General features: G+C 33.2%; 3 protein-coding genes across 3 annotated transcripts in view; 1 reads left to right on the top strand and 2 right to left on the bottom strand.

Moving 5' to 3' along the window:
- The window catches only part of LOC111509403 (ATPase ASNA1 homolog), a 94114-nt gene extending 93741 nt beyond the window's left edge, over positions 1-373 (bottom strand). Inside the window, exon 1 of the mRNA XM_023165150.2 lies at positions 67-373. Coding sequence (XP_023020918.1) covers positions 67-176 — 110 coding nt within the window. The 5' untranslated portion in view covers positions 177-373. The remainder of the gene's footprint in view (positions 1-66) is intronic.
- A 3722-nt stretch (positions 374-4095) lies between these two features.
- Positions 4096-6756, bottom strand: LOC111509402 (uncharacterized). Its single transcript, XM_023165149.2, has 2 exons — positions 6226-6756; positions 4096-5984 (listed from the first exon to the last, which is right to left on the bottom strand). Exons 1-2 carry the CDS (start codon positions 6234-6236, stop codon positions 5810-5812), a joined length of 186 nt encoding a protein of 61 aa, XP_023020917.2. The 5' UTR covers positions 6237-6756; the 3' UTR covers positions 4096-5809.
- A 2356-nt stretch (positions 6757-9112) lies between these two features.
- The window catches only part of LOC111509404 (ATPase H(+)-transporting accessory protein 2), a 37654-nt gene continuing 32179 nt past the window's right edge, over positions 9113-14587 (top strand). The window contains exon 1 of the mRNA XM_023165151.2: positions 9113-9271. Coding sequence (XP_023020919.1) covers positions 9232-9271 — 40 coding nt within the window. The 5' untranslated portion in view covers positions 9113-9231. The remainder of the gene's footprint in view (positions 9272-14587) is intronic.

Below are 14587 nucleotides of genomic sequence, written 5' to 3'. Positions count from 1 at the left end.
TCATATTCGGCAAATTTATACATTCCTTCCAGAGAATAAAGGTATAGAAATAAAAATGGTACCAACCTGCAAGTTGTTTTACCAACACCTCCTTTTCCGCCTACAAAAATCCATTTAAGAGTGGGTTGATTTATGATATTGTTCAACGTGGGTTCCATTGGTTCGAATTCGGACATATTTGCCCTAAAATCGGAACTTCAAAAATATCTTTAATTTCTGAATACACAAATTTAGTCTCTGTACACTATTTTTGACTTCAATTCTCCTTATTGTGTGGAAATAAAACACAAACACAACGACACTCTGTGAATTGTGAATGACACAGTGACACGGTATTCCGTAAACACATGCAGTGTTCTCAGAGATGTTCTGAGCGATTACCGTTCTATCGCGAAAAAATTACCGTGTATTAAGGTAGGAACTCAGAGTAACAAAAGACAATAGAGAGGCCTTTTCCATCCTTACATTGAAGGCAGCATAACTTTGTTTGTTTACGGGAAGTAAATTGGACCATAAAACAGTGGCGGTTGGTTTAGTTGAAAATCGGAGGGATATTATATATTTATAAAATAAATCATTTCAGGTGAAAATGTAATCTGTTTGAATAGTTTCTACAGAAAATCTGATTTATTATTAATGATTATGGAAATGAGGCCAGTTTTTCTACCACCTACTGGTATGTATGTATATGGCTTTATAATAAAGCGCGTGGTTTACTGGGTTAAAATTAAATTATTTCATATGAACTAATTCATAACAATGATAAATGTTAATTTCAAAGGTAATGAACTTTGCTTCAGAAGAAATTTGTGATTTATTCTCAGATTTGATGAACAAGCGGTACGGTTTGTGAGGTCCGATATAAAGAATGTTCGATTAGAAATCATGATTTCATTCAAAATTGTTAAATAGGGGTCTTTGTGGATTGACATTATGAAAGGGGATATTTTTGATGTTTTTAATGATCATTTTTTTGATCTTATTCTTATAAATACAGTTTTTGAAACTAAGTTTATATTATTACATTATATGACATATCCCAACAAAAAAAAAGGTTAAAACAATGACAACTGTCATTTCTTATTGAATATTATTTGTATGCAACGCAAGAGCCTCGTGCAAATAAAGAAAAACCAAAACGGAAATCATATTCCTTGTGTGACGTAAGTTAGTTGTTGAGTGAGCAATAACAGATTCGACACCGTTTTGCCTCATTTCCATAATCAATAATAAATCAGATTTCCTGTAAGAACTATTTAAAAATACATTTTCACTTGAAATTATTTATTTTATGAATATTTAATATCCCCCCTATTATCAACTAAACCAACCGCCACTGTTTTATGGTCCAACTTACTTCAAATGTAAACAAACTCTCCATAGCCTCTCATAACCCGTCACCCCCCTCGTCCATAAGTTGTACAGAAAAGGATAGTATGGTACCCGTTTCAAAACACATGTATTGTATTGGTATAGACATGGCAACTCTATGTCATATTATTACTCTGAGGGTAGGAACAGTAGGAATGACTGTGATCAAAGTAACCGTGCTTCCTTCATCAAATAGCGCATAAGTTTTCATCGACTTTTTGGGGCCGATGACAGTGACAGGAACTACTCGAAGTGAAATGTTTTATATTCGGTTTGAATCTGAAGAAAATGCTCATTATTAAAACAAACTGGATTCTGTGTTTCCTCTTCTTTCTTCTCAGCTGTGATATAGACCATATTAGTTAGGTTAGGGTTTCACTTTTAGCGCGAGGTCCAACTTCAAAAATTTTTACATGGGGACCTTATAGAGGTTTGAACATCTTGAGCTAGATACCTTCATGATTTCTAAATGTATCAATGACAGAATATCATTGAAATTCCCTTTTATAATTTTTTCATTATGTAATGAAACTAATGATGTTCAAGAAATGTTCTATTGTCGTAGATCAATTCAGGTAAACGTAACGTCACAACTGTCAACAAATTCCGCTCCCACTCCACTACTAACCTGAAATTTAATCAACGTTCATCCATTCTATTCAGTAATTAATATAAATTCATAGTAATCTTCATATTCCAAACTAAACGCAAACAAGCTTCTATTCCAGTAGTAATAATCACTTTGTAATCTGAAGTAACAATGGCAAATAAATAAATTTATCTGCAATCAATGATATTTTCATGACGATTTGAAATGCATACAAAGAGGTGAACAGAGTTTTTCATCTGGACATTTAGAAATGTGCAATTTTAATGCAGGATTGAAAATCATTAAGGGAAAAGTGAAAGCAAGCATGAGGGACAAGAGCTATGATATCCAGGTGTTTTTATTCATAACCAATAATTTATTCTAATCAAGACAATTTAATAGAAAGTAAATTCATTTTATTTATTGAGTGGGTTCGGAAGCATATTTATGGCAATTTTATGTGGGTCTTTACCTATTAGGTTTGTTCTGGTTCAAACAATAGTACTAGAATATATTGAAAGTAGTTGCATAGTTGCAAACAGAAAAATTTTAGATTGTCTACAAAAATATGACTGTGTGGATTCAGTAATAACATGAAATATGTGCCTATATCTATTCCACTCAACTTTGGAAACTGCTATTGTTTATTGAATTATTGTATTTACAGGTGTTATTGAAGTTCAATTGTGAACTTGAAGCCTGTACCTGCACCTGTCCCAGAGGACAATTTGTATGCCATCATATGGCTTGTGTGCTATTACATGCGTACTCCAATATTTCAAGAATTGATGTGACTTGTATGTGGGTTCCTCGAGCAACAGAAATCGAAGAACCAAATAAAATAACAACTGAGGATTTATTTGATCCATAGCAAGACCCAGCAAGGAACATATTGATGAATTCAAAAATAACTTAGAAGCAGTGAACAGCAGTTTTGGTTTAATGTGGCTCATGCAGGAAGACCCAAACATTGAAGCAGAATCATTGATTGCAGATCATTTTATATTTGCCATTGTTTCGAATATTTCGAATACTGAAACTGTCATAGATACCACACCAGGTGAATAGTTCATACACTGAACTTCCCAACAAATTAGATTTTTGATGAAAAGTATATTAAAATAATTTTCTGGGTATAATTGAGGGGCGGATAACTAACTCATTTGAAAAAGTGAGATTTGATTTACTTTGTCTAATGAAAAATATATTTCTCTCACAGCACTTCCTGTGAAAAGCATTATTTGAGAAATTATATCCTAAAGGAATTAAGACAATGAACAAATTCTGTTGTGAAAACATTAACCCATTAACGCCCACAATAATTTTTTTCTGTAAATTTTGATAATATTTCGTTCGAGAGTTCTTTCACCTTTGTTTTTGTAATATATGCTACGTTGTGAATGCACCTTAACAGGATCCTGACAGTTGACAGTGCCTAGAGGGGTACTAGCAATTGAGGTTCTGTGGTTGGGGGTATTGGGAATAATATGTTGGGTAATGGCGTGGGCGCCAGATCCTGTATTATGATGTTCTGAGTTTTGATAATAAATAATTTTCTAAACCCGATAAATAATGAAAAACTGTAAATATTATATTTGTATTGAACACATTTACAGTAATTAACTCATATTTGTTTTTAAAAAAACACAAACTTAATGGTATTATCATGGATATATGAAAACTATAAAGATTCTAATTATATTTATATTGAATATAACAACTGTAATTAATCTGATCTTTTAAAAATATTGGAGTCGATGGTATTCCTTCTATATCGCTGTTTTCAGACATTTTAATAATATAGGTAGGTAATATGAAAACTGATTTTGACAAATAAAGCAATTAGTTACTTAGGTTAGAATCTAGGACAAACAAAGGAACAGGATTCTTGATTGAAAAATTATGGGTTTCTATTGGTTGATAATCTGTATCGTTATGAAAAATCTGTATCATAATGGATATCATTATGAAACGGATTATGGTCATATAAGTGTATTGTTAGAGTACGGGTGTAGAAAATAAATAATTATAGTTAAATTGAACCTTTTGTTGTGTGAATATACAATAGTTTTGATAATTGAATATTGTCATTTCTTCATTTGACAGATATAAGTGTAATTTTTTTGATGTATGATATATCATACAGTAGGAATCGAAGGTATGCAAAATCAATTAATAATGGAAAAAAACCATTTATTGAAACATATGAGAAAGTTATTTCTCATGATATGAACGGAAGCTGGAATCTGGGTGAAGCCCGACATTGCATTTCAGACATACAAATTTACAACATTTTCCACATTTTGCGCATCGCCTTTGAGTTTCGTTTTTTTCGATCAACTGATTTTTGCCATCCAATCGAATTTCGTTAGGAATCTTTGACAATACTTTTGGTTTGGGTCGTGTGGAAGGTCGTGTCGGTGGGGAAGATAATATGGATAGAACAATTCTTATGAATCTATAACAGTGGCATCGCCCCGTTCGTCGAACATCTTCGATACAAATACCTCATGTTCACTACTGCACCATTCAAACAAAATCGAAAAAAGGACCAGTACCATTTTTTAGACCTCATTTTAGACCTGTAGAGGCCACGCATTTGATCAAATTGGTCTACTCCTCCCATTTCATTATTGTAAAAATTTATAATTGATGGTTGCTCCACCGCAATCTTTGATCTTTCTTTTTTGAACCAACGCGTGCACGAACTTTTTGTTTTCGAAATGCTTTCATCATTCAGGTTGGTTGCCACGTTTACTTGACTGTTGTCATGCCAACGTGTAAGTGTTATATTAGCTTTCTTGTCGTACAAAGTGAAATGAGATCCACGTTTTTCCTTTTTCAATTCTTTCAGGGGAGCTTCTTCTACTCTGTCGGATCGTATTGTTCCAACACCATACAGTTCATGTTTACTTAGCGTTTCAAGTAAAGGAAGAGAATTGAAGTAGTTGTCAATGAAGACGATGCTTTTCCTGGGAATGAAGTTTAGACACATTTTCTCAGTAACACTGCTTCCTAACGTTTTTCCTTTCAGTTTATCACCAGAACCCAAATATGGTTCAAATTTGATGAGATAGCCATCTGAAGTGGTCAGACACCAAAATTTGAAACCAAAACGAATCGGTTTACCGCGTATGAACTGTTTCATGCTGTGTCTCCCGTAATACAGCCCCATTGCTTCTTCCAATGAAAAATGTGTTCCTAGTGGCTGAATGCATTCAGTAAAAATTCGATTCAGATGGTCAATAAGTTGTCTCATTTTTGCAACGTTATCGTTTTTATCAAAGGTATCGTTATTACAAAAGTGCAAAAACCTATGGATGCTTTCAAATGTGTTTCTTGACATCGTGTTGCTGACAAGTGGGTTGAAAGTGTCTGCCTTTGTTTCCCAAAACATTCGTCTGGATGCCACTGGAACGTAACCAGGTAAAATAACGATTGCAAAATATTGATACAATTCTTCCACAGTTACGGAAACATTATGAAAACCCTTTTTCAATGCGTATCTATTTGATTCTTGGCAGATGAAATACATAAATGTATCGTCGAAGAAATACTTGAAGTATTCGGCAGGTGTCTACTTGGCGCATTTTTCTGCAAAACGTGGAGTTTCATATTTCAGATTCCCAAGCTTATCAGGACAATGGTATAAAGTCACATGCTCCCAATTACGTTTAGGTTTAACTTCTTTATTACACCTTTGTTACTGCTCGAGGCTTAGCCTTTTCTGTATGGACAGTATGAGATGATATCTGACGTCAGATTGAAGAATAGTTCTGTAAACTTCCATACTTTGCTTCAAGATACCCTTGACAATATCACGAATAGTAGGTAGACCTTCTTCATCGCTTAGGGCGTCTTCCTGATCACTATCGTGTTGGTCTTCTGGAGGAAAAGTAATATATCTAAGCACTCTGAATCCTGAATAGTCTGATACTCATCATTATCAGTGTCAAGTTCTTCCAAATAATTGAGGAGCTGTTCAGCATCCAACGGATCGTATGGGTCGAAGAACTGTTTTGACCTGAAAGTCAAAATATTATTTTGAAAAAATAGATCACAAGAATGATCTAGAGAAAAAAATCATAAAATACATCCATATTCCCATCGTATGATATATCATACCGAGAATCTAAAGCATATTTTCTCCAACGAAACCTTTACATACAAATATCATATGATGTATAGAGTAAAAATAAACTGTTATAGTGAAATATGCCAGGAGGTAACAAACAACAAAGGTTTTTTATGGTATCTGAACTCACCTTCCAATCATTTTCTGTTGAAACAAATATATCACTTCAGATGAAACTTACTGTGGATACAAAATATTTCCACAAAGTTACATTCAACACTTTCAGCCTACAACTATGTTCATAATGAATGAATACAATGATTCACAAAACAGTCAAATTAGCTTTGTTGACAAAAACCTAACCTCAAATGAACGTATGATTAAACATACCGTGGGAGCTAATGGGTTGAGTATTTTTACAATAGCAATGTTGCTGTTTACAAAAATAATAGGTAGGCTCTATGAAAACAGATATTAACTTAGTGGAGAATGTTCTTCCCATTCTTGGTCCTTCGGAAACATTAAAAAACTTATTTTGGATTTTGAACTGTTAGTTTTACAACTATTTACAGCACATACGTGTCCACCATCTATTAGTTTTTCCATTATGTTGAAAAATGAAATTCACGATACGCACAGAACACAGATAACATAATATGGGTCCTTATAAGAGCAAAGTCAAAAGCAGAATGAGAAAGTCTGTCACTTCTCGAAATGGCGGACTCATCAACGCGACGGATATGCGCGAACTTCTCCCGGCAACCGAAGTGACATTCCTGATTGTTACCTATGCCACAGCATACCAAAATAAGTTTTTTCATGTTCCCGAAGGACCAAGAGAGGAAAGAACATTCTTCACTAAGTTGATACCTGTTTTCATGGAGCTACCTATTATTTTTGGAAACAGCAACATTGCTATTGTAGAAATACTTATTGTTTTCAAAACAGAATTTCTTCATTGTCTCAATTCCTGTAGGATATAATCTCTCAAATAATGCTTTTCACAGGAGGTGCTGTGAGAGAAATATACTTTTCATTAGACGAAGTAAATCAAATCTCACTTTTTCAAATGAGTTATCTGCCTCTCAATTATACCCGGAAAATTATTTTAATGTACTTTTCATCAAAAATATTATTTGTTGGTGAGTTCAGTGTATGAACTATCCACCTGGTGTGGTATCTCTGACAGTTTCAGTATTCGAAATTTCATGTATAGCTTTTTTATTCATATAATCAATGTTTTTAATCCTGAGACCACTATGTTACTGTTTTTTTCATAATAATTTGACTGTACCGAGGATGCCCAAATATAAGGTCGAAACGTCGACATTAACAGAATTTTATATTCTGTTTCACTGACTTATTTCAGTGATGATTGTTATTGGGAAGTACATGTCAGAAGTATCTGTCAGTAGAGGGGGTTCGTTTATGTTGAAGAATGTCAAATTTCAATTTACATTTGATGTATTTCGGATTTTTTTTTCAAATATGGACAGTAACGGAAATAAAGAATTTATTCTATTTGGGTTTTATACACTGTATATGTGCTATTGAAAATCAATCTGTGCACTCATTTTCTTTCGTGACAGTTTTTTGTATGTATTTTCTAGTCATTTTTTTTAATTCTTCAATTGCATATCACTATGCCTGAAATTAGAATGTCTGCACAAGAATTATTATATCAATTGCATTTGGATCCATTCCGTAAGATATATCAAAATTATATGAGCATTTATTTGGATATAAAAAAGTTTGAGTGCGAACCTGTCCAAAACCATTTCGCGAGTCCTGCCCTCTTATCGTCACTTCCCAAAATGGAGTCTAGATACTTTTCCACATCAAAGGCGGCATGGCCAAGTGTCCATGCTAATTGTTACCTATGCTGTGATTAAGTTGTAGGTTAGTAGTGTAGTGGAGTGGGAGCGGAATTCGTTTACCTGAATTGATAAACGACAATAGAAATTTTCTTGAACATCACTAGTTTCATTTCAATATAAAAAAATTATAAAAGGGAATTTCAATGATGTTCTGACATTGATACATTTAGAAATCATGAAGGTATCTATCTCAAGATGTTTAAGAGCTAACATTAGTTATGTACTTGTGTAGTTTCATATTGAATTCAAACCTCCAAAAGGTCCCCATGTAAAATTTTTTGAAGTTGGATCTCGCGCCAAAAGTGTACTAACCTAACCTAACTAATATGGGCTATACGGCCACGTGCCTAATCATGTCGTGACTCGAGACTTACTTTGTTTATTACATAAATATTAAGTACCTATTGTGATATTAGGTAACAACTTAAAATAAGTGATTTTATGAATATTACTGTTTTTTCCCAAATCGTTATTTTTAACACCTCGACACGTGTTTCGATCACCAAGTGATCATCTTCAAGAGGAATATTAAACTGGAAACTTTCCTAAGCTAACGCTATTTATGCTATACAGGTATACCACACATGCAGGCATACCACACCTAAATTAATTTCACAATTTGCCTTATCTATTATTTTACAATATGTCCTTATGTAATGTTAAAATGTTATAGCTATGTATAAAACAATTTTCAGCTATATAAAAAATTAATTTCACAATATTGCCTATCTAAATTTATTTTTACAATGTGTCCTTATGTAGTAATCAGTGAAGTAAAGGAATTAGGTATGAAGGTTTTTAAAACAAGACATATACTACAGAGCCTTTTGGGAAGTCCAAAAGACAAAGTCGAGAATTCGGAAAAGTCTGGAATTTACGAAATTGAATGTGAGGACTGTGATGCAAAATATTATGGACAGATAAAAATATCCATTAAAGTAAGAAATAAGAAACACATAGCACACTTAAAATATGGAACACCTCACGTATTTTAAGTATTTTTAAGATGCAATTAATATTTTTTCTTAAATAAGGGTTTGTTATGTTGATTATCAATAAGTAAAAATGTCGAAGAATGCATAACGTTGTGATTTAAAGATAAAAAAATAAAGACTGACTGAGTATAATAACGTTTTCTTTATTTTTCCCACAAAACATAATCCTTGTAAGGAAGTTTACCCCAAACATGGCCTAAATTTCAGTACGAAAATAAAATAACGAGTGGCAACCCTGACATGTGAATGTCAATTTATCATATGATTTTTAAGGTGTTTTCTACACTCATAATTTCAACTTAATCTTGCTAATATCCGCAGAATATGATTTTGATATTATATAGTGTGTTTTTAATATCTTCAGGTAGGTGATAAAATAAATTTTTCTTTCAGTTGTAATCTAACGAAATGTTCAGTCAAACAATTCACTATTTTTATATATAATATGTTTTTTGATGTTAACACACAAGTATAAAACGGGGCCTGTTGGTCAATAAAAAATTTCTTGAATTTTATTATCAACCTGTTCATGGAATAAATAGCAAAGTGTATAAAAATAATTTAACATACCGTGGGGCCCTACTGTCCAACCCCAATAATTTTGAAAAAAATAAGGGACTTCTGTAACTGGATATGCAGCAAAATCGAATCAGACCTATGATTGATGAAATAGTTCAGGCAAACAAATTTTTCATCGTATTATGATAGATTCATTTTAAAAGTGGCTGGTCGACACATCACAAGGAGTACTCTATTAATCACCTGATGTTTTTTTGCAACTTTTTAACCCCCATGGCGATGCTAGGTGAGGTTTCGGACGACCCCCCTCGTGACCAAAAGCACATGTATTTTTGGTTACAAAGTAAAAATTTCTACAATATCATTGAATTGTATTCTCGAAAATTAAACAGTGATCAAAATGACAAGACAGACATTCAAGGTTGCAAGATGTTTCTTACTGGCATAATAAAAATAAAGGAAAGGTGTAGTGTAGAAAGTTTATAGGTAGTTCTACTTTACATAAATAAATTTAATGAACATTGTTCTCAGACCATATATTAACGAGACTTTCTTCATTCAACATTAACAGATAGATATAGACTGCATGGTGGAATGGGAAACAACCTCCAACATTGGGTAGCATAGTATTCAGTGTAAAATAGTGAATAAAGACCATAAAAATTCTTTGAAGTGACATAGGTGAAAGTCTAGTTCATCGTGGATACTCATAGCTGTTAACAAATAGTAAGTCATCTCAATGAGTCTGTTTACTGCATGTTCACATAAAAGAACCAAATAACAACAGATATTTTATCAATTCAACCTTGAATCAGAAGACCGGAGCTCCATACCACCAATGGTCGATTTGCATTGTCTGGAATATCTGTAACATAACAATTTTGTGACATCCCTGCTAATATTTCGAATAATAGACAGACGATATTATATAATATTCGAAAAACATAGACAACAACAGATGAAAAATTAAGTGACAGAATATATTCGAAGCAATGTTGCTAAGGTTGACAAGGTCTCAGAATATATCCCAGAACGCTTCTCAAAATGCAGTGAAGGTTCCGAAAACTACCTCACAAACAAAAAAATGTGTAATGAATACAAGCCGTATACCGAGTGACGAAGATGCATTTCTTAAACTGAATAAGGAAATAGAGCATTTGCGGATGGCACTGGAATTGAAGGATAGGGAAGATTCTGATAGGATAGAACACTACGAAAAAGAAATACAAATTCTAAAAAGAGATAATGAAGAGAAGGAAAAGTATATTAAAGAACTCAAGAGAAGAAGCAAAGATTTTGAAGACGAAGTCTGTGAAGCAGAAGAGAGTTTTATACTCGAGTCCCAAAAATTCCAACAAACAATAAGTGAACTCAATGAAGAAATAAGCAAAATGAGAGAAAACACATATTTACTACAAGTAATAAATGAGGAAAACGAAAAGTGAGGAAACTTGAAGAGGACATAAAAGAACTAACCGAAATGCGGAAAAATATGTTGACTTCTATCGAAGTTTTGACAAAGGAAATGATTTATATTCCGATGAAGTAAAGAAAATCAAGAATGAATTCCATATGTTTAAAATGGAATCACTTGAACAACAGAAACCCGAGAAAGTAAACGAAGGATATGGAAAGATAACAACGAGAAAAAAAGAAGAAATGAAGAAAAACCAGTACGAGGATAAAATCCAAAAAAAGTTGAAACTCAAAAATAAGTGTGATCAAGAAAAATATACCGCCAGAAAAGTACTTCTAGTGTGTGATCAATTCGGTTTGAAGATGGCATCAATGTTGCAGGCAAGACTACAAACTCCTCCGACAAAAATTAATATTAATATTCAAGCAATTGTCAAGCCAAATGCTCTCCTCAAAAATGTTATCGTAGATATAAGTAACTTAGCTGGGGATTTTACACTAAATGATTTTATAATAATAATTGCCGGTTCAAATGATTATAAAGCAAGAAAGCACCCTTCCTTCCGAGATTTGAATGAGAAAATCAAAAGTTGCGGCTGTACAAATATAGTTTTGGCTGGTGTGCCATATGTCGAATCTCTTGGGAAGATCAATAATTTGATTAAAAAATTCAATGACAAACTGAGTAATTACGCTGCCAAATTGAACTGCTACATGGAAGGTCAAGTCTTATTCTTGAACACCAACGATTGTCGTTATAGCTTAAGGAAACGAGAGATAATTGATAATCTAATCGATTTAATTGTATTACAATCTAATTTTTTACCTAAGAACCTAATTTTTGTAAAACCGTCTGATAATTCCGAGCTCACTTGTATCGATGAGCAGTCTCTTGAGTTAGAGAGGGATCCATGCAGATTCTCAGAATTTTTTATATCCCAAATTATCCTAAATTCATCATCTGTAGCTTACCTTCCGAAATGCAAATTCCTGACACGACACCTCGCACCGACTGACTCGATGACTCACTGTAGTAACTCAAACTACAAGAGGAACGTACGTATCCTAAGCCTCAATATCCAGTGTTTATCGAATAAATTGAACCTTATTGAACCATGTTTATGTTTTTGTGAACACTGGTTGACAAAAAATGAACAAATCGAAAACATCCATATTAATAATTATACCGTTGTAAGTAGCTTTCATAGGCGGCATCACATACATGGAGGCTCTATCATATTTGTAAGAAATGATCTAGTCTCGTATTCTGAATCAGTAGGATTTTTAAATAATTATTCCATTGAAAATATAATCAAATGCTCTGCAATATCAATTAATGAAAAATGTTGCGTGGTGAATATATATAGGCCACCAGGCGGTGATCTACAAATTTTTTATGATCAGCTATCCCAGCTACTAACGAAGGCATTCAGCTCTTTCACCTATTTGATGCTCTGTGGAGATCTTAACATCGATATGAAAGGAAGAAAAATTGAATCGAGAATCCTAACTGATATTTTCAGCTCCTTCGGAATGTCATCTATGATTAATAATTACACTAGAATTTTTACTATCAATAACAAAACTAGTTTTTCATGTATTGATGTTGTTGTTACTAGTCACCCTGAACTAACCAAAGTAATTAACTTTGATCCAGGTCTATCTGACCATCACGCTCAAATAACTGATATTATTCTTCATATTGATATTGAGAATAAAATTGAAATAGAAAACCCGTACTATACCTACCGTAGCTTCGATGATGCCTCTGTAAATGAATTCAGTTTTCACCTTGAGAAGACAATGCGCAATATGCCATCCACTAACATGAGCAATGTAGATGAGAACTACGAACTCTTCTTAGGAAATTTTTTATGGTGCTTTGATTTAGCCTTCTCAAAAAAAAGGAAGGTAGCTAAAAATCGAAACTTTTCAGATAAAATAATCTTATCAGACAAATTGAAAAAGGACTTAGAAAATCTAAAACACTTAGACTGGTTAAGGAAAAGAACTGATGATATTGAAATTAAAACTCACTATATAAAAATGAAAAAAGAAGTGGATAAAAATATTAAAAAAGAAAAACGCGAATTCTACGACAACAAAATAAAAAAATCCAGCAATAAATCCAAAGCAATCTGGACTATCACAAATAATTTTACAGGGAAATCTAAAAAACAGAAACAATTAGAAATCTCTTATGAAGGTCATTTAACCACGGATCCAAAGATTATCGCAGATCTATTTGGCAACTACCTATCCACTGTTATTGAAAAAAAAATGACTGAACATTTCGGAAATAATATATCGAAGTCGTGCACAACCTCCAACAGCATAAGTAATTCTCTTGTATTCATATCGGCCACTAAAGAGGAAGTTGAAGAAGTTATCGCTAACTTACCTAATAAAAAATCTACTGGATTAGATGAAATCCCGGTTGATATAATAAAAAAGTGTGCTTGTATTATATCACAATACCTTGCTGACATTACAAACCTATCAGTGAATTCAGGCACTTTTCCTAGTGTTCTGAAATCGGCTGCCATCATTCCCATATTCAAAAAAGGTGATACGAGCAACATAGAGAACTACCGCCCAATTGCTCTCCTGAGCATATTTTCCAAAATCATTGAAAAAATCATTTGCAAAAGAATTACAGATTTCTTCACAAAGCATAAAATACTTACTGATGGCCAGCATGGTTTCCGCCCTGGCCTATCTACCGAAACAGCCATAAAAGAACTTGTCCAACACATTAATGATCTGATGGACAAAAATAAGTATGTAGTTGTATCGTTTGACCTAACGCGGGCATTCGACACGGTTAATCGTAATTTCGTCTCCAAAAAAATCAACAACCTAGGTCTACGTGGCCCAGTGAACGACTGGATAACGTCCTTTCTTGAAGATCGGAAGATCATCGTGAGAATTGGTGAAACCAAATCGAAGGAATACGATTTAGATCTTGGAACACCGCAGGGAAGTGTCATGGGACCCTTGATCTTCCTTACTTATGTCAATGACTTGCCTCATAACATAAAGGACGGTAGAGTTTTCATGTATGCTGATGACACCTCTATTGTGGTGTCTGACACTGATCGCCAAAGACTACAGCAAAAAACTGACTCAGTTTTGAAAGATTTTGCGGATTACTGTATGCAGAATACACTAATAATGAATCAAAGTAAGACAGTAATAATTGAGTTTCACACAAAACATGGAATACCTTCTAATTTCACCTTCGAAGTCAATAATAATATTGTTGAAACCTCCACTTCATCTAAATTCTTAGGAACGCTCATAGATTGTAACCTAACATGGGAAGATCAAATACAAATAGTATGTAAAAAAATCAACAAAAGCTTTTATATTTTGGCAACACTAAGAAATATTTTGAACACAGATTCATTATTACAGGTTTACTATGCATTTGTGTATTCCGCAATTTCCTACAATATTATAGTATGGGGTCAGGCATCAGACATAACAAGAATTTTTGTTGCTCAGAAAAGAATTATAAGGCTTATCTTTAACATTAGTAGTCGCCAATCATGCAGACAGGTTTTCAAAACTAAACGGATCCTCACGGTTACATCAATTTATTTAATGAAACTATTATCATATATTTTCAATAACAAACATTCATTTCCCATTAATAGTGATTCACATTCTTACAACACCAGAAATAAAAATGATATCAAATTGAACAAGCCCAAACACTTCTATTACAAAAAATCTTCCATCA

The sequence above is a fragment of the Leptinotarsa decemlineata genome, unplaced genomic scaffold (assembly GCF_025532065.1).
Source record: "Leptinotarsa decemlineata unplaced genomic scaffold, Ldec_3_MD MMD2_tig00000690_RagTag_RagTag, whole genome shotgun sequence".
In the NCBI taxonomy this organism is placed as follows: Eukaryota; Metazoa; Arthropoda; class Insecta; order Coleoptera; family Chrysomelidae; genus Leptinotarsa; species Leptinotarsa decemlineata.
The sequence above is the reverse complement of the archived record's forward strand: the minus strand, read 5'-3'. Positions and strand labels throughout refer to the sequence as shown.